Below are 25829 nucleotides of genomic sequence, written 5' to 3'. Positions count from 1 at the left end.
CCTGGGCACTTTCTCAATTGTGTAAAAATCTGTCCTCTACTCTGTGACCGGTAAATGGAGACGTTTCCTCACCAATCGTCCCCTACCAGCGGTAGAAAGGAGCTATCGTTATTATAAATTACAGGCTAATACATGTTCATTTGGAACAAAGTGTGAATGGCAAAATGTTTTCAAAAATATTGAGTTGCCATTTAACCCTTTACACTTGTGGGAATTGACCTATTGAAATGTTTCTCAAAGCCATATGCATGAACATGGTAATTGAAAGGGAACTGTGTGGAAATTATTAGACCAAAGGGAGTACACAAGTTCAACTGAATCCAAATTTTACACATGATTTGCATTTGAGCTTTGTGTAGATTTTGGTAATGAAATAAAAATAACCAGATACATCCAGTAAGAAGACTATTGGGAAGTGTGGGGTAGGTGCAACAAGACATGATACACTTTCACAAGGCAATTCAGACATTGTAATTTTTGCTGCGCATAGGAGTCAGCAGCAAAACAAATTCAAATGGGCTCAATTTTTTCAGAAAAACCAAGGGTATGACATTGCATCTTAACTGTACATCAAACAGTGATCATAAACATTTGGCACTGTATAGACATGAGTTTTATGATTTGGAAATGTAAAGTGCACATTTGGACTCCGAGGTGTTTGGGTTGCTTGTATGACATCAGTGGTATTAATTATAATCCCCTGTCATCTTTCAAAATACATAGTCCTCTTAATTTACAGCATTTCTCACTCAGACAAAGTTGCCCAATTACTGGGAAGGCAACTTTGTTGCGTAATGATCAAGTTCAGAGAACGTCTGCCATTTTCAACCCATGTATAAGTGTTAAGGGTTAAGCAATGTTGAGGCAATATTTCGATTGGAGCCTTTAGTTACAGCGCAAAGACTTGAAATATGTACAACAGGATTCTCCAGTTTCTGAATCAGTTAAGCCCATCTCCCCACCACCGTTCTGTTAGAAACCCATTTGGAGGCTTCACCAGGGCATACAGGGGTTGGGGCAGTCACGGATGTAGGATTCCAGTTTGCCCTTGTTCACGTCCATCAACGTGGTGTATGTGGTCAACTGCAATGACAAGTCAGTCACTCGGGTGGTATTTTGAGAAATGCTAACAGGACTTTTGCATTAGACAGATTTATTGAATCGATAAATGCCTTGAATGGTTCATAATGATAAAACAGTAAATAAGGGCTCACCTTGTTCAAGACTGGTTTTGTTGACAGCACGTCGTACACTGTCTTCAGTGAGATGTTCTGAGGGGAAAAGAATCTTACCACTTTGTTTAGCACAAAGATACCTTTTGAATTTGTACAGGAAATCGAAACCAACATCCAGAAATATTTTATTAAAGAGCAGAGCCAAATTATAGTTGACTTTTTATTCAGCCATGGAATGGTTGGTGTCTGCCCAACTACATCTATGGCTTATCTGTGGTTGTAGTACTCACTGCCTGCGTGGTCTGGTTCATACACTTCATGGCTGGAGTCCTGCGGTTGTCCAAGAACAGAGGCTCCTTCCAGTGATCGTAGTTGGTTTCCAGAACGTACCAGCGGCCCAGCTTCAGCTCAATCCTTCACAACAGGAGTACAGTGTTTAGGAACGTGATGCTTCCTGATTAAATCAGAAATATCTAGGCCTCCTGCGTTGCCCAGTGCTAGAAGTGTCACTACAGATCCGGTTTCAATGCCGGCCGCGACCAGGAAACATGCAGCGGCGCACAATTAGCCCAGCGTTGTCTAGATTTTGCCGGCTGGGATGTCCTTGTCCCATTGTGCTCTAGCGTGCGTGCGCCCAGCCGCCACTGACTTTGGTCGCCAGCTGTACGGTGTTTCCTCCTACACATTGGTGCAGCTGGCTTCCGGGTTAAGTGAGCAGTGTGTCAAAAAGAAGTGCGGCTTGGCATGGTTGTGTTTCGGAGGACGTATGGCTCTCGACCGTCACCTCTCCCGAGTCCGTACGGGAGTTGCATTGATGGGACAAGACTAACTACCCATTTCGTGACATGTATCCTTATGTAATAGAAATGTACCTGTTGGCTAGACATTTCAGATTTCCCTGTTTTTGTAGTCTGGATCACATCCCTGAATGTTAAACAATATGATTTGTATGACCAGTGTGATGCAAGATGATCTTGTTCCACCCCAGCACCTTTTCAAATCAGGCATGCTCGTGCTGAGCTGGAACAGAACCCTGCACAGCTAGTATTTCTCCGTGACACAAGTTAGAGACCCCTGCTGCACTGGTAGTGTGTTTAGTATTTAATTTCAGTAGTTGAAATTGGATAGTAATATGTTTTAGCCACTCACTCCCAGATGTCGAGGCTAAGGACTCTGGAGCGGGTGATGACACAGCCCTGGCCCGTCTGGTTCCCTCCCAAGATGAAGTAGGCCGGGGCCAGCAGCTTGGTCTGGGCCAGAAGGTTCTTTGCCTCCTCGTAGCTGGACACACACAGGGTTAAAGAAAGGGTGTGTTTTCACAAGACCAAAGAAATGTCCGATTTATAATGCTGGTCTTGAATGTGCTCAGGTTTTCCTCCATAATACAGCCCTCATTAAAGCAAGAATGTGTATTATTGCCTTCAATTACAAAACATGTCAACTGTAGTTAAATGACATTGTCATTTGATACTTCTATGAAAGTGGAAAGATACCTGGTAGCATTCTCTAAGACAGAGCGAGTGAGGAAGCTCATCCACATCCCATCTCTATTCCCCAGGATCCACTCCACGATCCCTGAGAGAACAGACACACTTAATATTCCCCCCTCCGCATTCATAACAGGTCTATAAATGTACTGATTTGAGAGACCCGGGAGAGTTGGGTAGCTCACCGATGTATCCTCCATCAAGGCTGAAGCGCTCATTCATGGTCAGAGTGAAAGCATGCTTCAAAGAAAATGAGAAATGTTTTAGTCAAATTACACTTTCACAACTACCATGATGTTAAAACCGATGTTTGTCATCATTGGCTAAAAGAAAATGCCACTTCAGGGTCAAGTTCAAAAGGTATTTGTTTTTCCCCATTTGAAAATGTGGCTTGCTTCCATTTTTGCCTGCTGAATGCAGCCCAGAGCTCACCGGTTTGATACCAGTCAACATGCCCACGTAGCCGGCGAAGTTAGTGGACTTGAAGACCGTCTTGTTGCCTCTCTGGAAGTCAATGTTGACCACCAGAGGCTTGAGTTTCTCTGTTATCAACCAGGACCTGTTCTTAATGTCCCAACTGGTAGAGAAAAACAATAAGGGGGTTTATTTTTAGGAAATAATTAAAGGTGTAGCAACTGGAAAAATGTTTACAGAAACCAGCAAAAATAATTAAATTGGTTAAAAGGTATTGTTCACCCAAATTGACTGACTAGTAATTTGGGTTTGTAATAGCTACAGTGTCCTATTAACACAATGGAGCACAAAACAATGCATGGTAGGACCCTTGATATCCCTTTGTCACTAAACCGTAGCAGTGACATTCTTACCCCATGAATAGTCCAAAGTCCATATTCCGCCCATGGATAAGGTTACCTATGACAATGCAAGGAGAGAAACCAAAATGCTGTGTGTGCATGAACATTTCAAGCATCACGTCCTACCATGATGACATGTACATAACTAAAGTATTGATTCAAATGTCATAACATAACATGAGCTACTTACCATTTGAGTCCTCTGCCACTAGAGAAGTGCACACTGTAAAGATCTCATAGAAGATGTTGTAGAGGACAACCTCGCCTGGAGTGAAACCAAGTGTAATAGAATCAGAATAGAGGGAGGTGAGAAACTAGAAACTGAATGATAGTGCCGTTGCGGTCAGGGGTTGGAATAAGCAATTGTGGGTTACTGTATATTACCAAGGGGAACACCCGAGGCAGTCGCGACTCCTTTTATTTCCTCATTGAATGGGTAGGGTAGGGTATTCACTATCAAAGGCTACAGAACACACAAGACCATTAGTAATGGATTAGAAACGGTTACATTATCAAATTAAATAATCATTGAAATTATTTTATAAGATGAGGTGTAATAGTTTCCCAGTGAAATGATCAAATGCTCTCACCAAGTCCTTGTCGACCAAATCTATCAGTTTCCCACTAGGAACAAATGCGTTGGCCAAATCCCTGATAGCCTGGATCATGTTGACCAACTGAAGAAAACCAGACAAATAGTGAATAAGAAAACAGTATGAGTGTTGATCCTACAGTAAATACATTTACATAATTGATACGAACAAGACATGTAAAACTCTCACCTCAGCTTTCTTGTCAGTGATGATTAGCTTCCATCTTTCGCTGGGGGGCAAATCCAGGTCTATTGTGTACCAGGTGACAGGCCCTTTGAATCTGATCAAAATCGTGACATTAGAGATGTTAGATGGATGCATAATGACATTGAGGTCACTTTACTATCCCCTGCAAGTGGTATTACACAATAGTGTCATGTGAGATTCATTTTAAGGCTACAGTAGTCACTACAGTAGTCAAAAGTTGCCCCAGTCTAATTACAATGGACAGAGGCAGGTAGCTAATGACTAAATGCACCTGGTTATACACAATACAAACACTTCTTGTTAACCTGGCATAAGTGTGCCGCCTCACGCATGAGCCATGATCTGTGACCGGCCGGGTATTACAAAACTTATGCAAGTTGTTTAGATGTAATGGACATTTGACAGCACCTTGGACAACTAGCTAACTTAAGTTAGTCACAGTATGCTAGTTAATGGCAAATACTTACGTTGGACCTTTGGGAGGGTACATGCCCGTCTGGCATTCTTCGGTATACTGTTAAGAGGGCAAAATAAACCAAAGCTTTGTTCAGGTGAAAACGCACTTTCTAGCTAGAACTCAGACTAACTAATATTTGGCAGACAGTTTACGATTACAGAATATTCATTATTTGGATCACTTACCGGTGGCACAAACTGTGCCGATACTGCCGATAAGGACACCAAAAGACAACACAACCTATCCATCTTGTGTCCCATTGTTTGTGTGTAAAGCTTCTTCGGATTTTTGGTCAGCTTCAAAATACGGAAGTGTATTCTTTCCTCGTGATTTGAGAGGGAGCGTACCATTACACTATGGGCGGGCGGCTACAACATATTTTATAATTGCATTTTTCTCTGATTCAGATACATTGTTTTGTTTATGTCACGTATTACATATACAAATGTAAGTGTATAAATAGGATTCTACTTATGTGGAATGATATGTCCTCCCACACGATACTGGTACATTCCTGATTGTTATACTGAAGTGAAAACAAGTGCACACATGACATGACTGGCAATTAAATATAAATAGAATGGGATTATTGTAGTTAAAATTGGGCACAGGTTACTCATAAAACAACTGAAAGCACATTTATCAAAACCAAAGTAAATCATTGTTCTACACATCAGTTGGTGTCTCCTATAAGTTTCAATATGAGGACATAAAATTAGCATTAAGGTACATCCTTGTAGCTGTGTGGGTTAATATAGTCAAAATGTTTGTCTTGGGATAAGTTGAGGCAATGGCAAGTTGAGAAAATTAAAGTTTGTTTTCTTCCCAGCTGAAATGCAAGGCATTATGGCTGGGATATGAGGCAACACGGCCTGCCTGGCCTATGTTAAAAGTACAACATGTTTGTAAGACTGTTAAAAGATACTTCAAATGATTAAAAGACAAAGCAATTGTGTTGAATTGTGTTTGGGAAATAAAGATGGACATGGTTTTCAAATGGTAGTGGTGATATTTCATTCAGTAGACATTTGCAAGCAGCTGAAAGGATCCAACCCTTTTTTAGATGTTCACCTTAAAATTACATACCCGAATCTAACTGCCTGTAGCTCAGGACCTGAAGAAAGAATATGTATATTCTTGATACCGTTTGTCGAAATGTGAATTTAATGTAGGAGAATAACACATTTGATCTGCTAAAAGAAAGAAAAAAGCATGCATTTTTTTGTACCATCATCTTTGAAAGAGAAAGGCTAGAATATATTATTCCAGCCCAGGCACAATTTAGATTTTGGCAACTAGATGGCAGCAGTGTACATGCAAAGTTTTAGACGACTGATCCAATATAACCAGTGCATATCTGTTAAATGTATCAAGACTGCCCAAAATGTGCCTAATTGGTTTATTAATACATTTAAATTCATAATTGTGCACTCTCCTCAGACAATAGCATGGTATTATTTCACTGTAATAGCTACTGTAAATTGGACGCGGGGGATTCCATAGAGGTTAACTTATCTTGCCCTGCGGCTCAGTTTACCACATACCAGGGGTAAGTTTTTCCAAGCTGTTTTCAAAACTAAATGGTCACATGAATTTGAATTATTTCCAGGGATACACAACATCCTGAAATATGTAGATTTCTTTGCTAGAAAGAATACTGTATTTCCCTTGACAGAGTGATGCTGTAAGCAAAGACTGGCTCAACTTACCCCCCTCTTTCCTACAGTATTCCCTAATAAACAAACATCATTGGACTGTCCCAAACATCTGACAGGTCTGCTGATCTGGGCAAAACAAAGATAGTGGTGGTAGGCATGTTGGCAATGATTTACAGGAAATACAATCCAGCTCACCGTAATCGCAACTGCAGTTTATTATCTGAGAGATAACGCACAGGGAAACCCCGTGAAACAAGCTAATCGGTCTTCTGAGCAGCCAGCTAGGGAAGGGGTTTAGGGATTGAAATTACACAATCCCACAAATGACTTTCTCTTACCCAAATAACATTTATTCATGATAAAAAAATGAAACCCTTTTTGATTTTAACACAAGGAATTCAAAGACGAGTGGACAATCCATAAACTCTTGTATCTTCACTTGCAGTATCGGTCTGCTTTCATCTTGGCTCTCCTGTGGACAAAAAAAATGAAAAAAAGTCACAAGTGGTTATTTTTAGTCCTTACATCACCACTATCCACCAGACAATGTAAATAGCGATCATGTGACAAGTCAACAGTCATTTGGACCAGTTCCAGAGTGATTTTCTTGGAAAGGAAATTTGAATATGTTGATCATTAAAACCAGTTTGTGTGTTGTTTCGTTTGGGGCAGCTACAGCCACTGAAATAAAATGTCATTCATATATTGATGTCAATGGGAGACTGAATGAAAATGAGTTTAGGATTTGCCTCTTTATGAAGATGTTCTCCCACCTGTCTAACAGCTCTTCGTGGAACTTCCCGTCTTTCCGGGCCATCTTCAGTGTGGTGCTGTCCTCCTCGTTCACCCTCAGCCGCCTGTCCTGGAAACTCTGGAACTTCTTTCTGTAATATCAGAAATCCGTGTTCAGTGAGACTTATTGCACACGCAGTTATCATACAAAGTCTCATGATAAGACACAGAAGGACCAGTCACACCACTATCAAACACAAAGAATAGCGGCAATGAACAAAAATCAAATAAAATGTTATTGGTCGCGTACAGATGTAATCGCAAGTGTAGTGAAATGCTTATGTTCCTAGCTCCAACAGTACAGTAATACATAACGATACAAAACAAAACACACTCAAATCCCCCAAATAAAAGAATTAAGAAATATTAGAACGAGCAATGTCAGAGAATATAAACAACATCGCATTCTCTGGGGCATAAACCAGACTACCATTATCAATGAAAAATGTGTATTTAGCGACTTACGAGTGTAAGTACCGTGCTATTTCCAATGAAGTAAACAGTCCTGAAAGTAGATACATACAGAGTGCAACAGGGCCGCAAACAAACGCATAGATTTTTACAAGGCGCGCTAACGACATTTAGGCCCTCTAGCCGTGGTTACAGTCTGTCATTGGTTTATGATTCACGGGCAGTGCTCGGTTCATACAACACGCTCGGGGATGCTAAGCACTACATCACGATGACGGGCTCAAGAGCAGACATTATCGTCACGTACACATGATGAGTCCATCTCCCCCGTGTTTTCCTCTAAAATAAAAAAACGATGGAGAGAGGGGGGAAGATCAAAAAAACAACAGAAAACGAAGTTGAAAGGGGAAGAGAAGAAACGGAACACAATGACAGCCTTGTTCACGCTTAGCCCTCAGAACTTAATGGGCCGCCGCAGGCCGTAAAAGCGGCAGCGGCGATCCGTTCTCGTTTCCATCCCATCAGCTTTGGCCCTTCAATCAGCCTTTTAAGGAAGTGGGATTGATGAAGTGGCGCCCCTATGCTTCCCCCACCTTCTCCTCGCGCATCCGGGCCTGTGATTTAGTTGTCAAAATCTTGCCGGAGCGGAAGGTTGTCAGGTGAAAACTGGAGGGAAATCACTGTCTGTCTACGGAAGGTCACAGTTGTTCAACCCCTCCACCTTCCTGGCTGTCTTTCCTACATAAAATACTTCACCAACCACTATGAGAACTAGTAAGTGAAGTTTAAAGGAAAATTCCACCCCAAAACGTTTTGCACGTCAAAAATACAAACTCAGCAACAACAAAAAAATACCTTCCCTTTTTCAGTACCGTCTTTCAAAGATAATTTGTAATCCAAATGACTTCACAGATTTTCATTGTAAAGGGTTTAAACACCGTTTCCCATGCTTGTTCAATGAACCATAAACAATTAATGAACATGCACCTGTGGAACTTAATTAACTTCTTGGTGACAGTATTGAGTAGCTTGGATGAATAAGGTGTGCAGAGTAAACCTCCTGCTACTCTGTCCCAGATACTAATATATGCATATTATTAGTAGTATTGGATAGAAGAAAACACTGAAGTTTCTAAAACTGTTTGAATGATGTCTGTGAGTATAACATAACTCATATGGCAGGCAAAAACCTGAGAAAGATTCAACCATGAAGTGGGAAATCTGAGGTTTGTAGTTTTTCAACTCTTTGCCATTCCAATATACAGTGTAAATGGGGTCATATTGCACTTCCTAAAGGCTTTCAAACTTGTTTGAGGCTTCTACTGTGAAATGGGGGGGTCGAATGAGTGGCGAATGAGCCAGGTGTCTGGCAGAGTGCCACAGGCTCGTGAGGCGCGGTCACGAGAGTTAGCTCTCGTTCTGTTGTTTTTCTACAGACAATGGAATTCTCCGGTTGGAAGATTTATTTATTTTTTGAATTTTACCCCCTTTTTCTCCCCAATTTCGTGTCATCCAATTGTTAGTAGCTACTATCTTGTCTCATCGCTACAACTCTCGTACGGGCTCGGGAAAGACGAAGGTTGAAAGTCATGCGTCCTCTGATACACAACCCAACCAAGCCGCACTGCTTCTTAACACAGCGTGCATCCAACCCGGAAGCCAGCAGCACCAATGTGTTGGAGGAAACACCGTGCACCTGGAAACCTTGGTTAGCGTGCACTGCGCCCGGCCTGCCACAAGAGTCGCTGGTGCGCGATGAGACAAGGATATCCCTACCGGCCAAACCCTCCCTAACCCGGACAACGCTATGCCAATTGTGCGTCGCCCCACGGACCTCCCGGTTGTGGCCTGTTACGACAGAGCCTGGGCGCGAACCCAGAGTCTCTGGTGGCACAGCTGGCGCTGCAGTGCAGCGCCCTGCACCACTGTACCACCTGGGAGGCCTACATTATTGAAGATTTATGATAAAAACAAAAAATAACTTTTTGAACCTTACGTCCGACTTTCGGCTGAACCTGAACGCATGTTTGGATTTGTTACCAAACGCCCTAACAAAAGAAGCTATTTGGACATAAATTATGAACTTTATCGAACAAATCAAACATTTAGTGTGGAACTGGGAGTGCATTCTGATGAAGATCAAAGGTAAGTGAATATTTATAATGCTATTTCTGATTACACAATATGGCAGATATCTTTTTGGCTGCTTTGTTGTCTGAACGATGTACTCAGACTATTGCATGGTTTGCTTTTTCCGTAACGTTTAAAAAAAAAAATCTGACACAGCGGTTGCATTAAGGAGAAGTATATCTCTAATTCCATGTATAACACTTGTATTTTCATCAACATTTATGATGAGTATTTCTGTAAATTGATGTGGCTCTCTGCACAATCACCGCATGTTTTAGAACTACTGAACGTAACACGCCAATGTAAAATGAGATGTTTTAATATAAACATGCACTTTAGCAAACAAAACATTAATGTATTGTGTAACATGAAGTCCTATGAGTGTATTCTGATGAAGATCAAAGGTTAGTGATTTAATTTGCTTTATTTGTGCTTTTTGTGACTCCTCTCTTTAGCTGGAAAAATGGCTGTGTTTTTCTGTGATTTGGTGCTGACCTAACAATCGTTTGTGGTGCTTTCACTGTAAAGCCTTTTTGAAATCAGACACCGTGGCTGGATTAACGAGAATTCTATCTTTAAAATGGTGTAAAATACTTGTATGCTTGAGGAATTTTAAATTATGAGATTTTTGTTGTTTTGAATTTGGCACCCTGCACTTTCACTGGCTGTTGGCGAGGTGGGACGCTACCGTCCCACATATCTCAGAGAGATTTTAAGACACTAACAGCTTACAGACGGTGGGCAATTAAGGTCACAGAAATGAAAACGTAGGACACTAAAGAGGCCTTTCTACGGACTCTGGAAAACACCAAAAGAAAGATGCCCAGGGTCCCTGCTCATCTGCGTGAACGTGCCTTAGGCATGCTGCAAGGAGGCATGAGTACTGCAGATGTGGCCAGGGCAATAAATTGCAATGTTCATACTGTGAGACGCCTAAGACAGCGCTACAGGGAGACGGACAGCTGATCGTCCTCGCAGTGGCAGACCACGTGTAACAACACATGCACAGGATCAGTACATCCAAACATCACACCTGCGGGACAGGTACAGGATGGCAACAACAACTACCCGAGTTACACCAGGAACGCACAATCTCTCCATCAGTGCTCAGATTGTCCGCAATAGGCTGAGAGAGGCTGGACTGGGGGCTTGTAGGCATGTTGTAAGGCAGGTCCTCACCGGCAACAATGTCGCCTATGGGCACAAACCGACTGTCGCTGTACCAGACAGGACTGGCAAAAAGTGCTCTTCACTGACGAGTCGCAGTTTTGTCTCACCAGGGGCGATGGTCGGATTCACGTTTATCGTCGAAGGAATGAGCGTTACACCGAGGCCTGTACTCTGGAGCGGGATCAATTTGGAGGTGGAGGGTCCGTCATGGTCTGGGGTGGTGTGTCACAGCATCATCGGACTGAGCTTGTTGTCATTGCAGGAAATCTCAACGCTGTCCATTACAGGGAAGACATCCTCTTCACTCATGTGGTACCCTTCCTGCAGGCTCATCCTGACATGACCCTTCAGCATGACAATGCCACCAGACATACTGCCTGTTCTGTGTGTGATTTCCTGCAAGACAGGAATGCCAGCGTTCTGCCATGGCCAGCGTAGAGCCCGGATCTCAATCCCATTGAGCACGTCCGGGACCTGTTGGAACGGAGGGTGAGGGCTAGGGCCATTCACCCCAGAAATGTCAGGGAACGTGCAGGTTCCTTGGTGGAAGACTGGGGTAACATCTCACAGCAAGAACTGGCAAATCTGGTGCAGTCCATGAGGAAGAGATGCACTGCAGTACTTAATGCAGCTGGTGGCCACACCAGATACTGACTGTTACTTTTGACCCCCCCCCCCTTTGTTCAGGAACACATTATTCAATTTCTGTTAGTCACATGTGTGTGGAACTTGTTCAGTTTATGTCTCAGTTGTTGAATCTTATGTTCATACAAATATTTACACGTGTTAAGTTTGCTGAAAATGAAGTTTATATGCAGCTAGAATATTGTAGTTTGCATCATATGATGCAAAATGAATAACACCGGCTGTATTTCTGATTTTGAAAGTTACATATCTTAAATCTGATAAGATTTTGGGACTATATTAACAATAGACGAATGAAACAAATACCAAAAGATAGTTTTTGGGTGGAGTTTTCCTTTAACTGTGATGCATGCATTACTGAACCGGTATATTTCAGTACTGCACTGTAATTTAGGTTACAGTTCAGTGTTGATCCTTGTTGGGCATATCTGACAAAGGTCTGTCTTCAGGTTTTTCATAAATGCATAAAACATTGTTTGTCATGATATAGGGCAGGCCATTGCATTTCCTATACCTTTACCATGAATTAAGTTCATTTGGACAAGACCAGCCGTACAACAGGGGTTACAACCTCTCTAGACTAGAGGGCATGGAATCACCACCTTGTATGATTACCGCTGCAAATGTTGCAGCCACTGTGACATAGGTAGACAGACGGTACATACACGTAGTTGAGCTCGCAGTTCTTCACGTTGCCCCTGTCCTCGTCGGCAATGTCGTCGTTCCGCTTGACCTCCCTCTCCGCGCATGACCGGATCTGTTCATCACCATTTAGAGAGGCAGAAGGAGAGAGGGGGAAAACACAAAACAGTTGCATTTTGAATAGCAATATCCTGGCTCCCACTAATGTTCAGAGACATTATGTTTTTTCATTCCGTCACCAACTTCAGGCCCCCCGATGGTGATGTAATTTCTATATTATAGATTGGGGGGGGGGAGTGACCTTGTGAAATATATACATCACCTTAACCATCTCGTCTTCCCCCGCCAACTTGCTCTTGGCCTCAATGTCCCCACTTTCACTGTAGGAGATGAAACAGCTATTTGCTGCCATGAGAGCCATTTTGCCCTTGGAAAAAAAATGGAAGACAAAACAGAAATGAAATGAAGAGATTAGTTGACAGATGAGTTTCACCTCATGCTGATACACCATTTGCGAGGTAAAAGCTCAATTATATGCAGAGAGCGTCAAGCTTTCTCTCCGATACGCATCAACAAAGCAACAAGCTGTGAGGAAAACAAGCTTTATCTATACTTAGGGTTACTATGCAGCAAATTCTATATGATATGGCATTATATCACAGTCTTTGTATGCATTGACTTTGATGTATTTTTGACTGGCAGTTGCTTCACTCACTTCCTGGAAAACAGGTTCCCACTGTTCCCGGGAGCCGATGGCGTCGGAACGCCCCACCACGACCCCCTCCGAGGTGATCCCTAGATACTTCCCATAGCCAGACTTCAGGGCTACCCTGGGGGGGGGACACAGGAGAACAAAATTCATTCCTGGATAATGGCAAGTTGATTTGAGTGTCTAACAACTTTTCCAAAGTCTATTCAAAGATCATTTGAACAACAGAAGTGAAGCTCCTTTATAACGTTGTAATTAAAATCCAATTTTGTATTTACAAAATTGTATAGCTGCAGAGACTGTAAGTGTTCTTCCAAAGTCTATTATAACTCACCAGGATACATTCCATTCAGATTTGGGGGGAGAGGAAGTCAACATAAAATGTGCGTAGATGATATTTACTCCTTTCATACGCACCTAGAGTCTGACAACTTGATGGCAGTGAATTGCTCCGGGGGGTCTGGCCCTTCGTCGTCTGCAAATATCAAAGGGTCACAAATCACTTTTTGATATTCTAAAATCAGAGCATTCTCTCTTTATCATCCCAGAGGAGCCTTCGTTTTGGTTTAATGAGGATTAAAAACAAGATGACACTTTACTATCACTTCAAACATTTGGGAGCTTGGCTCTGCCGACTTAACATTCAGAGTGTCGAGACGTGTACGATTAGCATTTCTCACGTTCTCTCGCCAGGTTCGTGATCTTGAGAAAGAAAAACAAAATCTGTCACAGTGGTGCCAATACAATACATTTTGATCACGGTGTGTCATTCTGAAAACAGACAATTTGCATAATTTCCTCAAGCAGCGGGTCTACCCTTGAGACGTACTGACGTAGAGCCTTCAAGTTTTACTAATGCTTCATGGTCATTTATAAACACACAACCTCGGGCTACACGACGTTGCTGTTGGGTGCTATTGATCACCTACACCCACCCTAATCTCGGAAACCCAGACCTCAAATCTTGCGTAATTCCATCAGATGCTCGATTAGGTTCTGGGGTGAGATGTATGAGAACAGATACTATAAGACTAGAGAACGGAAACTCTCAGCTAAAGGCTCCATCCACCCTTTCAGAAATTGTTCCACTTGTAATCATTTCTTGAAATTCCCCGCCCCATTTAAGCACCGGCGTCACACAATCCTGATCTGGCCAAATAACCAGCGACGGAAAACCAAAGCACCGGGACTACTATTGCTCGTTAGTCATCGTAGTCCATCCACACGAGATTAAACCCACCCTGAACAATGTAAAATTACAGGCAATCCTTATCCTGAGTTCCAAATCTCTTCTCTGGCTTTGTAGGCTCGGCTCTAATTTGTGTTCTGTCACCTGGAGCTGCATGGCAAATTGTCCAGGAACAAAGGACAATTCTCAAGGACAAGTCAGTCCTTCTCCCTCTAAGGGGACAAAATCTATATCTGTTACAGTATCCAGAGGACTGACAATAAAATGAGTGATAGAATAATGCTTTAATATCTATGTTTGGTATCTATCTGAAACCTGTTCACTGAGGATAACTCTGATGCTAACTATATGGATGTATCTTGTATAAGGTGAACTCTGAATTACTATATCCAAAAAGGTTTTCTGGTCCTCTGTCTTATTTACGTTGGTCTCACACAAGCCTCTTTTTTTTATGTGACACTGTGGAGATTGGGCATGGGAGTGTGGTATTCTTGTGGTTGGTTTTTGGATTGAAAGGTTACACCTTCAGATGTTATAAATAGAATGAAATGCCTTTGTTCTCCCTCTTATCCTGTATCCAGTCCATGGAGGAAGGTTGTATGATCAATTCTCATTTCCTAGACTTCTAGGCCCAACGTTGTTCATGCGTTGTCCTGTAAGTTAACCTTAGGATCTATATGCTTGGAATATTGCCTGATGCTTGCTTGTATATATTCATTATCTTTATGGAGTCAGAAACATTTTAATAGGCTAATTGCTTAGCATGTGATGTATAATATACTGAATATTTACAGTGCCTTGCGAAAGTATTTCGGCCCCCTTGAACTTTGCGACCTTTTGCCACATTTCAGGCTTCAAACATAAAGATATAAAACTGTATTTTTTTGTGAAGAATGAACAACAAGTGGGACACAATCATGAAGTGGAACGACATTTATTGGATTTTTCAAACTTTTTTAACAAATCAAAAACTGAACAATTGGGCGTGCAAAAGTATTCAGCCCCTTTACTTTCAGTGCAGCAAACTCTCTCCAGAAGTTCAGTGAGGATCTCTGAATGATCCAATGTTGACCTAAATGACTAATGATGACAAATACAATCCACCTGTGTGTAATCAAGTCTCCGTATAAATGCACCTGCACTGTGATAGTCTCAGAGGTCCGTTAAAAGCGCAGAGCATCATGAAGAACAAGGAATACACCAGGCAGGTCCGAGATACTGTTGTGAAGAAGTTTAAAGCCGGATTTGGATACAAAAAGATTTCCCAAGCTTTAAATATCCCAAGGAGCACTGTGCAAGCGATAATATTGAAATGGAAGGAGTATCAGACCACTGCAAATCTACCAAGACCTGGCCGTCCCTCTAAACTTTCAGCTCATACAAGGAGAAGACTGATCAGAGATGCAGCCAGGCCCATGATCACTCTGGATGAACTGCAGAGATCTACAGCTGAGGTGGGAGACTCTGTCCATAGGACAACAGTCAGTTGTATATTGCACAAATCTGGCCTTTATTGAAGTGGCAAGAAGAAAGCCATTTCTTAAAGATATCCATAAAAAGTGTCGTTTAAAGTTTGCCACAAGCCACCTGGGAGACACACCAAACATGTGGAAGAAGGTGCTCTGGTCAGATAAAACCAAAATTGAACTTTTTGGCAACAATGCAAAACGTTATGTTTGGCGTAAAAGCAACACAGCTCATCACCCTGAACACACCATACCCACTGTCAAACATGGTGCTGGCAGCATCATGGTTTGGGCCTGCTTTTCTTCAGCAGGGACAGGGAAGATGGTTAAAATTGATGGGAAGATGGATGGAGCCAAATACAGGACCATTCTGGAAGAAAACCTGATGGAGTCTGCAAAAGACCTGAGACTGGGACGGAGATTTGTCTTCCAACAAGACAATGATCCAAAACATAAAGCAAAATCTACAATGGAATGGTTAAAAAATAAACATATCCAGGTGTTAGAATGGCCAAGTCAAAGTCCAGACCTGAATCCAATCGAGAATCTGTGGAAAGAACTGAAAACTGCTGTTCACAAATGCTCTCCATCCAACCTCACTGAGCTCGAGCTGTTTTGCAAGGAGGAATGGGAAAAAATTTCAGTCTCTCGATGTGCAAAACTGATAGAGACATACCCCAAGAGACTTACAGCTGTAATCGCAGCAAAAGGTGGCGCTACAAAGTATTAACTTAAGGGGGCTGAATAATTTTGCACGCCCAATTTTTCAGTTTTTGATTTGTTAAAAAAGTTTGAAATATCCAATAAATGTTGTTCCACTTCATGATTGTGTCCCACTTGTTGTTGATTGTTTACAAAAAAATACAGTTTTATATCTTTATGTTTGAAGCCTGAAATGTGGCAAAAGGTCGCAAAGTTCAAGGGGGCCGAATACTTTCGCAAGGCACTGTACATGTCAAATATTACTGCCCAATATAGCTTCATGTCCTAGTGTCCTTTCTCATCAGTGATGGATAAAAGTTCTGGATGGATTTCTACCCTATTGCTTTGACCTATCATGTTTTTCTCTAAATATAACCTTTATTTATTTAACTAGGCTAGTCAGTTAATTAAGAACAAATTCTTATTTACAATGACGGCCTACTCCAGCCAAACCTGGACAACGCTGGGCCAATTGTGCGCCGCCCGATGGGACTCCCAATCACCGCCGGATGTGATACAGCCTGGATTTGAACCAGGTACTATATTGACGCCTCTTGCACTGAGACGCAGTGCCTTAGACCACTGAGCCACTTGGGAGCCCTGACAGATCAGTGGCACTGATGAAAGGAAGCTAGGTAATCATACAGAGAAACACTCCGTAAGGATGTGACCATCACAGGTTCTCACAACATTACGGAAAGTTAAAGAGGGGAAAGTCTGTCAATTTCAAGGACAGATTGATGCATATTGGGAAATCACACCGCTGTGCGCAATCATTTGGGCATTGGGATAGCGAATAAAATCCCTAGGCTCACATACCTCCATGTTTCTCAGACCACAATAGTCAGATAGACAGGTTATAGTCTAATCATATTTCATCCCCTAAAGCAGGCATACATCTCCCCGTGACCCTTGAGTTTACTCAGAGGGCATTCACAACGTCTCCTGAATCCAGTGACTAAGCACCTCTAGGGCTTTTCTCAGCTTGAGAGGGCTAAACTATTCTAGATGGGTTTCCTTCTTACTGAAAATCCCATAAAAGTGCAGAAACATCATCTCTCTCTCTCTCTCTCCCTGTAACTCTATTTCTCTTTCATCTCATTTAAAATGTGCCTGCCTCCCGAGTTAGAGCCTCACCAAGGGAATAGGAATGGTTGATGTTTTTATCTCCTGGCGCATTTTCCCCTCTTTCTCCCTCTTCAATAAAAAAAACGTGAGCTGAATCCCAGGTCTGCGTTTCTGTCTTCAGAGGGTGGATGGGGGGTTTTATTGAACATTTATTAAACATGTCTCGCCTTAGGGCAGAGAATCTTTGCCTGGAAACTCCCATTTAGTCTAGCTTGGCTTGTTAGGTTAGGTGCTCCACCCCCAAGTCAAGTCCTTTTGCCTGAGGCTCAGGGTCTGGTGTAATGGGGCTCTGGCCTGCTAGTCAGTGGGGCTAACTGTGGGGAGATGAAGCATGTCGTCTGTGAGCCTTTGATTCAAAGATGTGATTCCAGCACACGTTGGCAATGTCCCCCTAACTTGTCATGCACGCCAACTTGGAACGGTAAACATACTATCGAAATGAAATGGTTTGTGCTGATCTTTCCCATTCATTTTAGATTTTAGATTACTGTTTTCACCTTAGCCTACCGTGTGGGTCCGAATACTCGCAACAGATGCCATCTATCGTGGACCCCAAACACAATGCCATTTGGTGGTATGAAAACACGTGACCAATTTAAAAGTTGTGCTGCAAAACTATCCATTTAAGAGGCAAGGAATCACAATGACATTAGTTCAATGATACTCATGTGGATCTTTGCCTGTTACCTGGTTGCATTCTAAACCATCACAGAGCTGTGCAATACATTTCCTCCATGTAAATGATTTCATTGTCTGCAAGTGGATGGGCACCATAAATCGTAGCTAGCACCGGATTCATATTGATGATATCCAATAACATGCTTGAGAGGACAAAGAAATGGATTAATGCCTGGTGTGTGTGTGTGTGTGTGTGTGTGTGTGTGTGGAGGAACAATTCCAGCTTCCTCTCTAAACCATTACCCGGCAAGCTGTGCAGAAATGAATGTCCTAATAGCTTCTGGAACAACATAGTAGTTCAGTTCTCCCTTTCATTTTACATGTCCACTCTCTCAGAGTGTGATTTCAAATTGATTTAGAACGAAAACGCCACTAAATCTTATACCGTTTAGGACAAAATTGGTTTTGATTTCAAAACGCTTGGTACTTCACGCAGGCAGCCATCGAATGAGCCGTCTTCGAAAAAGCAAGAAAATGGAGGAAACAATTAGGGAGTTCCCCCCCTTATTCTCCACAAATTAATGACACTAAAAATTGCCTGCCGCTTTGCCAGGCTATCCACGCTAATGGAACGCAATGTCCATTACAGCTCTTAAGGTTTGCCCTCTTCGTATTAGAATAGAATGGAACATGAGAGAACTAGGATCTTCTTCCATTCTCTTATGGGATTCACTCATTCCTGACAATTTCCAGCTCCATTTACTCTGCCTATAATGCCGGATTACAGAATCCGTTGCAGACAAAAAAAAAAAAAAATGTATTTTAAAAATGTATTTTTTCTCCCCAATTTCGTGATATCCAATTGGTAGTTAGAGTCTTGTCCCATCGCTGCAACTCCCGTACGGACCGCACTGCTTCTTGACAAACTGCTCGCTTAACCCGGAAGCCAACCGCACCAATGTGTAGGAGGAAACACCGTACAGCTGGCGACCAAAGTCAGCGTGCATGCGCCCAGCCGCCACAGGACATCCCTGTCGGCCAAACACTCCCCTAACCCAGATGACACTGGGCCAATTGTGCGCTGCCTCATGGGTCTCCTGGTCACGGCCGGCTGTGACACAGCCCGGGATCGAACCTGGATCTGTAGTGACGCCTCTAGCACTGCGCCACTCGAGAGGCCCTGATGCAGACAATGTAAGTAAATGCAAGCAACATGCTGGGCTGGCTTGCATTTCAAAAATGACTTGATAAGAGGGAACAATCAACAGGACCACTTCAGATCTTTTTCTATCTAATCTTGTTAGTTTGAATTGCAAGGCTTAACAAAGTGAAATCATTTAAGAATTTACAGTAATTTTAAACTTATTCTGACAACTTGAGTGACGTTGCCATCTAAAATGGTTGAACCGCCTTGACTTAAGCCATTTAAGTCCAAACAATGTGTGCTCAAGCTACCAGTTGAGAGACCAAACCTTACTATAACCATAATGTTGCAAGTTCCAATTGAAACTACGCTCCAATTAGTTTTTCTGAGGCACAAAGATGCCTTTAGTTTAGTGGGCCAACCTGTTTTGAGTTGTGCAGACCACCCAAGTTGGAGATACCCTGGTTGGTAACATTGGTGCAAGTCACTTGAATCACAGTTGATTTCAGCAGCTGAGTTCCTAGGGATTCTACAGAAACGAGGGGATTAAGAAGTGTTTCGGCGTTAGCTTGCACAACTACCCTCTCAAAGATCCTGCAACATCTGGCTGACATTTAACTGTGTCCATGGTTACTGGCCTGGTTCCACAGCTACACCAGCGGAAGAAGGTAAAGGATGATGGCGAATTTAGCCCCACGGTCAGAGGCCACTTCCGGTGTGCCACAAGAGGGCGTAGTCTCACCACATCCGTTTCTCCTTCACATGTCCACCTGAAAGGTTGTCTTCAGTGACACTGGGTATGCTGATGATGTGGGGCTGTCCCAAGCCATATACCACTAACCAGCATCCAGGAGGACACTTCCATGGGCTTGGAGGCAAAGCAGCTGGATGAGTTGGCTACATCCAACAACATGCTCCTGACCGGGAAAAAGTCTGTGGATATCCAGACATGCTTTTAGAGAGACCATCCACAACCTGTACCACTCATCCCATGAGGACAGGAAGCACCAGTGGAAACAACAACCAAGTATCTTGGTTTTCATCTAGACTCTAACCTCAGTGGTGACACACACATGTAGAGCAGTCAGTGAGGGAGGCCTCAAAACGCTTGCACTTTTTGACTGTTCTTGACAGAAATGGCCTACACACTGAAGATCTGGTCACAGTTTATACTACCCTAGTGAGGACTGGTCTGGAACACGGTGGAGTGCTGTTAGTTGGATGCAACAAAAAGCAGCAGGCCCAACTGGACAGGGTGCAGAGGAGGGTCCTGAGGATCATCTCCAGAAGTGGAGCAGTCCAAACATAGCTCCAATCACTGCAGAGCAGGCTGCAGTGCACCTGGCAAGGTACATGCACACTCAAACACACATCTGCTCCATCTAATAAAGGGATGTGAGTGCACCACCAGGCTCAGAGAAACAGACTGTCCTGTATTACTGCCCGTATTATACATTTAAAAAACACCACACTACCCACTGCTGTCAGACTGTACAATAACACGGAACCCAAACCAGCTGTGCGCGTGCGCACATTTATTTTGTCCCCCCACACCAAACGCAATCACGACACGCAGGCTAAATATCAAAACATTTATGGAAATTTAGCTAGCTCGCTTGCACTTGCTAGCTAATCTGTCCTATTTAGCTAGCTTGCTGTTGCTAGCTAATTTGTCCGGGGATATAAACATTGAGTTGTTATTTTACCTGAAATGCACAAGGTCCTCATCTCCGACAATTAATCCACACATAAAAAGGTCAACCGAATCGTTTCTAGTCATCTCTCCTCCTACTAGGCTTTTTCTTCTCTGGACATTATATTGCGATTGGCAAGTTTCATAAATTAGGTGCATTACCACCACTGACCTCGTTCGTCTTTCAGTCACCCACGTGGATATAACTAATGAGGAGATGGCACGTGGGCACCTGCTTCTATAAACCAATGAGGAGATGGGAGAGGCAGGACTTGCAGCGCGATCTGCGTCACAAATAGAACTGACTTCTATTTTAGCCCTTGGCAATGCAGACGCTTGTTGGCGCGCCCGAACAGTGTGGATGCAATAATTGAATAATATACGTTTTTAAATTTATTTTGCAACGCACGCGATGCGAGTGGTGTAGTCAGCCTGTAATTCTAGCTCTGACATATTTTCAAAGTAGACCTAATCTCTTTTTTAAAATTCAGTTTTCCATCATCAAAAGAAAATGTCCAGGAATACACTACATATACAAAAGTATGTGGACAATCCTTCAAATTTGCGGATTCTGCTATTCAGCCACACCCATTGCTTACAGGTGTATATAAAGAAAAAAAGTGAGCACACAGCCAAGCAATCTCCATAAACAAACAATGGCCTTACTGAAGAGCTCAGTGACTTAGTGACTGTCATAGGATGCCACCTTTCCAACAAGTCAGTTTATCAAATGTCTGCCCCAGTCAACTGTAAGTACTGTTATTGTGAAGTGGAAACATCTAGGAGCAACAATGGCTCAGCCGCGAAGTGGTAGGCCACACAGGCTCACAGAACGGGGCGTAGTAGAGGTCGACCTATTATGATTTTTCAACGCCGATACCGATTATTGGAGGACCCAAAAAAGCCGCTACCGATATTTGTAATATACATTTGTAATAATGACAATTACAACAATACTGAATGAACACTTATTTTAACTTAATATAATAAATACATAAAAATTTATTCCGTCTCAAATAAATAATGAAACATGTCAAATTTGGTTTAAATAATGCAAAAACACAGTGTTGGAGAAGAAAGTAAAAGTACAATATGTGCCATGTAAAAAAGCTAAAGTTTAAGCTCCTTGCTCAGAACATGAGAACATATGAAAGCTGTTGGTTCCTTTTAACATGGGTTTTCAATATTCCCAGTTAAGAAGTTTTGTAGGTTATAGTAATTATAGGACTATTTATCTCTATACCATTTGTATTTCATATACCTTTGACTATTGGATGTTTTTATAGGCACTATTGTATTTCCAGCCTAATATCGGGAGTTGATAGGCTTGAAGTCATAAACATTGCTGTATTCAAGCAAGCTGTTTGAAAGAATGCTTACGAGCCTGCTGCTGCCTACCACCGCTCAGTTAAACTGCTCTATCAAATATCAAATCATAGACTTAAGTATAATATAATAAACACACAAATACGAGCCTTAGATCACTAATATGGTCAATTCCGGAAACTATAATTTCGAGAACAAAACGTTTATTCTTTCAGTGAAATACAGAACCGTTACGTATTTTATAAAACGGGGGGCATCCAAAAGTCTAAATATTTGTTACATTGCACAACCTTCAATGTTTTGTAATAATTATTTAAAATTAATTACGCCCTTTCTTAGGAAGAAATGGTCTTCACACAGTTCGCAACGAGCCAGGCGGCCCAAACTGCTGCATATACCCTGACTGCTTGCACAGAACGCAAGAGAAGTGACACCCTTTTCCTAGTTAATATTGCCTGCTAACATTAATTTCTTTTAACTAAATATGCAGGTTTAAAAAATGTATAATTGTGTATTGATTTGAAAAAAGGCATTGATGTTTATGGTTAGGTACATTGGTGTAACGACAGTGCTTTTTTCGCGAATGCGCTTATTAAATTATCACCCATTTAGCGAAGTAGCCTGTGATTCGATGATAAATTAACGGGCACCGCATTGATTATTTACAACACAGAACAAGCTAGTTAAACCAGTCATATCATCAACCATGTGTAGTTAACTAGTGATTATGTTAAGATTGATTGTTTTTATAAGATACGTTTAATGCTAGCTAGCAACTTACCTTGACTCCACGCAGTTTCCTCATGGATTGCAATGGAATCGGCCATAATCTGCATCTAAAATGCTGATTACCGATTGTTATGAAAACTTGAAATTGTCCCTAACTAAATCGGTCGACCTCTAGTACGTAGCGCGTAAAAACCGTCAGTCCTAATAAAATGGGTTTCCATGGCCAAGCAGCCATGCGCAATGCCAAGAGTTGGCTGGAGTGGTGCCATTGGACTCTGGACCAGTGGGAACGCGTTCTCTCGGTTTGGCAGATGCCAGGAGAATGCTACCTGCCCCAATGCATAGTGCCATCTGTAAAGTTTGGTGGAGGAAGAATAATGATCTGGGGCTGTTATTCATGGTTCGGGCTAGGCCCCTTGTACCAATGAAGGGAAATATTAACGCTACAGCATTGACATGCTAGACAATTCTGTGCTTCCAACTTTGTGGCAACAGTTTGGGGAAGGCAGTTTCTTGTTTCAGCATGACAATTCCCCCATGCACAAACCGAGGTCCATACAGAAATGGTTTGTTGAGATCGGTGTGGAAGAACTTGACTGGCCTGCACAGAGAGCCCTGACCTCAATCCCATCAAATATCTTTGCGAGCCAGGCCTAATCGCCCAACATCAGTGCCTGACCTCACTAATGCTCTTGCGGCATTAGTCCCCGCAGCAATGTTTCAACGTCTAGTGGAAAGCCTTCCCAGAAGAGTGGAGGCTGTTATATCAGCAAAGAGGGGCACCAACTCCATATTAATGCCCATGACTTTGGAATGAGATGTTCGACAAGCAGGTGTCCACATGCACTACATGAGCAAAAGTATGTATCCAAGTGTTCTGCAGTATGTTTATGCCATGTATTTTGTATCCAAGTGAATGTTTTATTTTGCTATTTTCTATGCACTTTTTTTATTATGTAAATTCTGCATTTCTTTCAGTTTTTCTGTGATAAATAATGTCAAACTAAAGGCTACTCAGTGTTCATGTCTTGTGATGAGTAACCCTACCCCAAAGATTTGTGTTCACTTTCTGAGCACTTCTACAATGGGCAAATAGGTATGGAAAGTTTAGTTCAAATAAAAAACGGGGTGCTGTCAAAAAGTGAGTGAATTCAAAAGGATTTACCCATATGTCTTGAATTGTGCAGACATCTACTATCTGATACCCGTGGTTTGCAATCTCTCCAACTCTTTGTGTTTCATAAGTCTCAAACAGTAATCTGTATGTAAACCAATCAAAAGTTCCACTATGTTAAACCTCCCTCACTGCTCCCTGGTAACAGGTGGAGCAGGAGAGTGAGAGCTGTAACAGGGACTCGACCCCTAACTCAAGCGGTGCAGAGGTGAAAGCCTAACGGACTGTAACACAAAAGCCTCTGGGTTGAGGCAGTACAACGCTCCCATACACCACTTAGTCAAGCATAACATTTTAGGATCACCCCCCCCCCCCCCCCACACACACACACACACACACACACACACACACACACACACACACACACACACACATCACCAACTCTTCAAAATGAACCCTGGTGTATCAAAAAGCAAAATGACTCTCAAAACACTCCCCCCTGTCCAATCAAATAGCATAACAACCTAGTATGGCACACAGCAAATTGTGTGCATCATCATCATGCATTAATGACAAAACACATGACACCCTACTCCCTATATTATTGTGCACTACGTTTGGCCAGAGCTCTACGTGGCTCTAATGAGATGTGGTGCACTATAAAGGAAATAGTAGGTAGATTTAGCTAAAGACACACTCTTTTCTTACCTTGATGTGGTGCACCAACTGTGAACAGACCAGTATCCAGGGCATGGATGTAGGAATTAGTCTGCATCTCTATTGCAACCGTTCCTGAAATCTCCCCAAAGCCACTGATACACCACCATCCACCTAGAAAACAGAAATAAAACAGTTGTTTGCTACTTTGTGGAATGTCATAACCATTTTTAAATTTAGCTACATATCTAGCTAGCTAGCTGCATAGATTGACCAGCAAACAACATACCAACAATATCAGGTTTATCTTGCGCATCATCTCTTTTTCTCTTCTTATCCTTGTGCTTCTTCTTCTTTCTACAAGACAATTGTGGAACAACATTAGCAAGGTCAAATTAGAAATCGGGGGGGAAAAAGAAAATAGCAAAGAGTTAGCTAGCTAACATTAGCCAGTAGCTAACTGTTAATGCCTGGTCAGTCAATGAATGATAGCTAGCTAGATAGCATTATTAGCCAGCTTGATTCGCCATATTCTACACAAACAAATATTGAATTCGATGTTGAGAAATAAATGCACCCATTGTTCAGTCCTTTCAAAACAAGTTTTGTTGTTTTCACTTTTGAATATTCAGCCATATCTTCAGATTATGATAAACTAGCTAACAACATACACAATCGAAAACAACATGGGAGTACGGTGCCCGTCGAGGTAATAACGAATATCACTTAACAAACGAGCGACATCTATTGTTTGGAGAATATATTACATTGTATGTGTTCGGGAAAATATATTAAATGTGTTCAGATTCCGAATAATGCCTCGTTTGTTTTTCAGCACTTTCTTTTGTGCTATTTAAACGTTGGTGTGTAACTAATTATGTGTTACTAGGTGTGACAGAGAGTCGCACACTATATATATATAATTTCACTGTTTGTCTACATAACCTGGTTCAAACATTCATGACATTACCCTGAAGAAGGTACAGTGGTGCCAAAACGTTTGTGGTTTACTCAATAAATTACTGGAAGCTTATATAGTGTGTGACTCTCTTTATTTGTATAGCCTACAGTTTACTCGCTGTTGGTCAGCAGTCAGCACCTCTACTAACTTTTTAGACTAAGTGTGCCAGAGACAATCACACACACACACACACACACACACACGCACGCAC

At 42.1% G+C, this 25829-nt stretch overlaps 2 protein-coding genes across 3 annotated transcripts; both read right to left on the bottom strand.

The window, feature by feature from the left end:
* Positions 1-309: 309 nt before the first annotated feature.
* Positions 310-5056, bottom strand: LOC135507777 (acid ceramidase-like). Its single transcript, XM_064927425.1, has 14 exons — positions 4920-5056; positions 4745-4791; positions 4260-4350; positions 4068-4154; positions 3862-3940; positions 3668-3742; positions 3490-3535; positions 3095-3239; positions 2848-2902; positions 2669-2750; positions 2325-2456; positions 1466-1589; positions 1215-1271; positions 310-1083 (listed from the first exon to the last, which is right to left on the bottom strand). Exons 1-14 carry the CDS (start codon positions 4992-4994, stop codon positions 994-996), a joined length of 1185 nt encoding a protein of 394 aa, XP_064783497.1. The 5' UTR covers positions 4995-5056; the 3' UTR covers positions 310-993.
* A 1533-nt stretch (positions 5057-6589) lies between these two features.
* LOC135507775 (protein FRG1-like) lies at positions 6590-25371 on the bottom strand. 2 transcript variants are annotated; one of them, XM_064927416.1, is made up of 9 exons: positions 25329-25371; positions 24947-25014; positions 24709-24831; positions 13309-13366; positions 12898-13012; positions 12505-12609; positions 12206-12297; positions 7166-7276; positions 6590-6864 (listed from the first exon to the last, which is right to left on the bottom strand). In XM_064927416.1, exons 1-9 carry the CDS (start codon positions 25343-25345, stop codon positions 6828-6830), a joined length of 726 nt encoding a protein of 241 aa, XP_064783488.1. In that variant the 5' UTR covers positions 25346-25371; the 3' UTR covers positions 6590-6827. The 2 variants fall into 2 exon arrangements, with proteins under 2 accessions (XP_064783488.1, XP_064783487.1); XM_064927415.1 differs by having other exon boundaries at positions 25235-25370.
* Between the last annotated feature and the right edge of the window lie 458 nt (positions 25372-25829).

This window comes from Oncorhynchus masou, chromosome 21 (assembly GCF_036934945.1).
Source record: "Oncorhynchus masou masou isolate Uvic2021 chromosome 21, UVic_Omas_1.1, whole genome shotgun sequence".
NCBI classification, from domain to species: Eukaryota; Metazoa; Chordata; class Actinopteri; order Salmoniformes; family Salmonidae; genus Oncorhynchus; species Oncorhynchus masou.
This window is presented reverse-complemented; position numbering and strand designations above follow the sequence as displayed.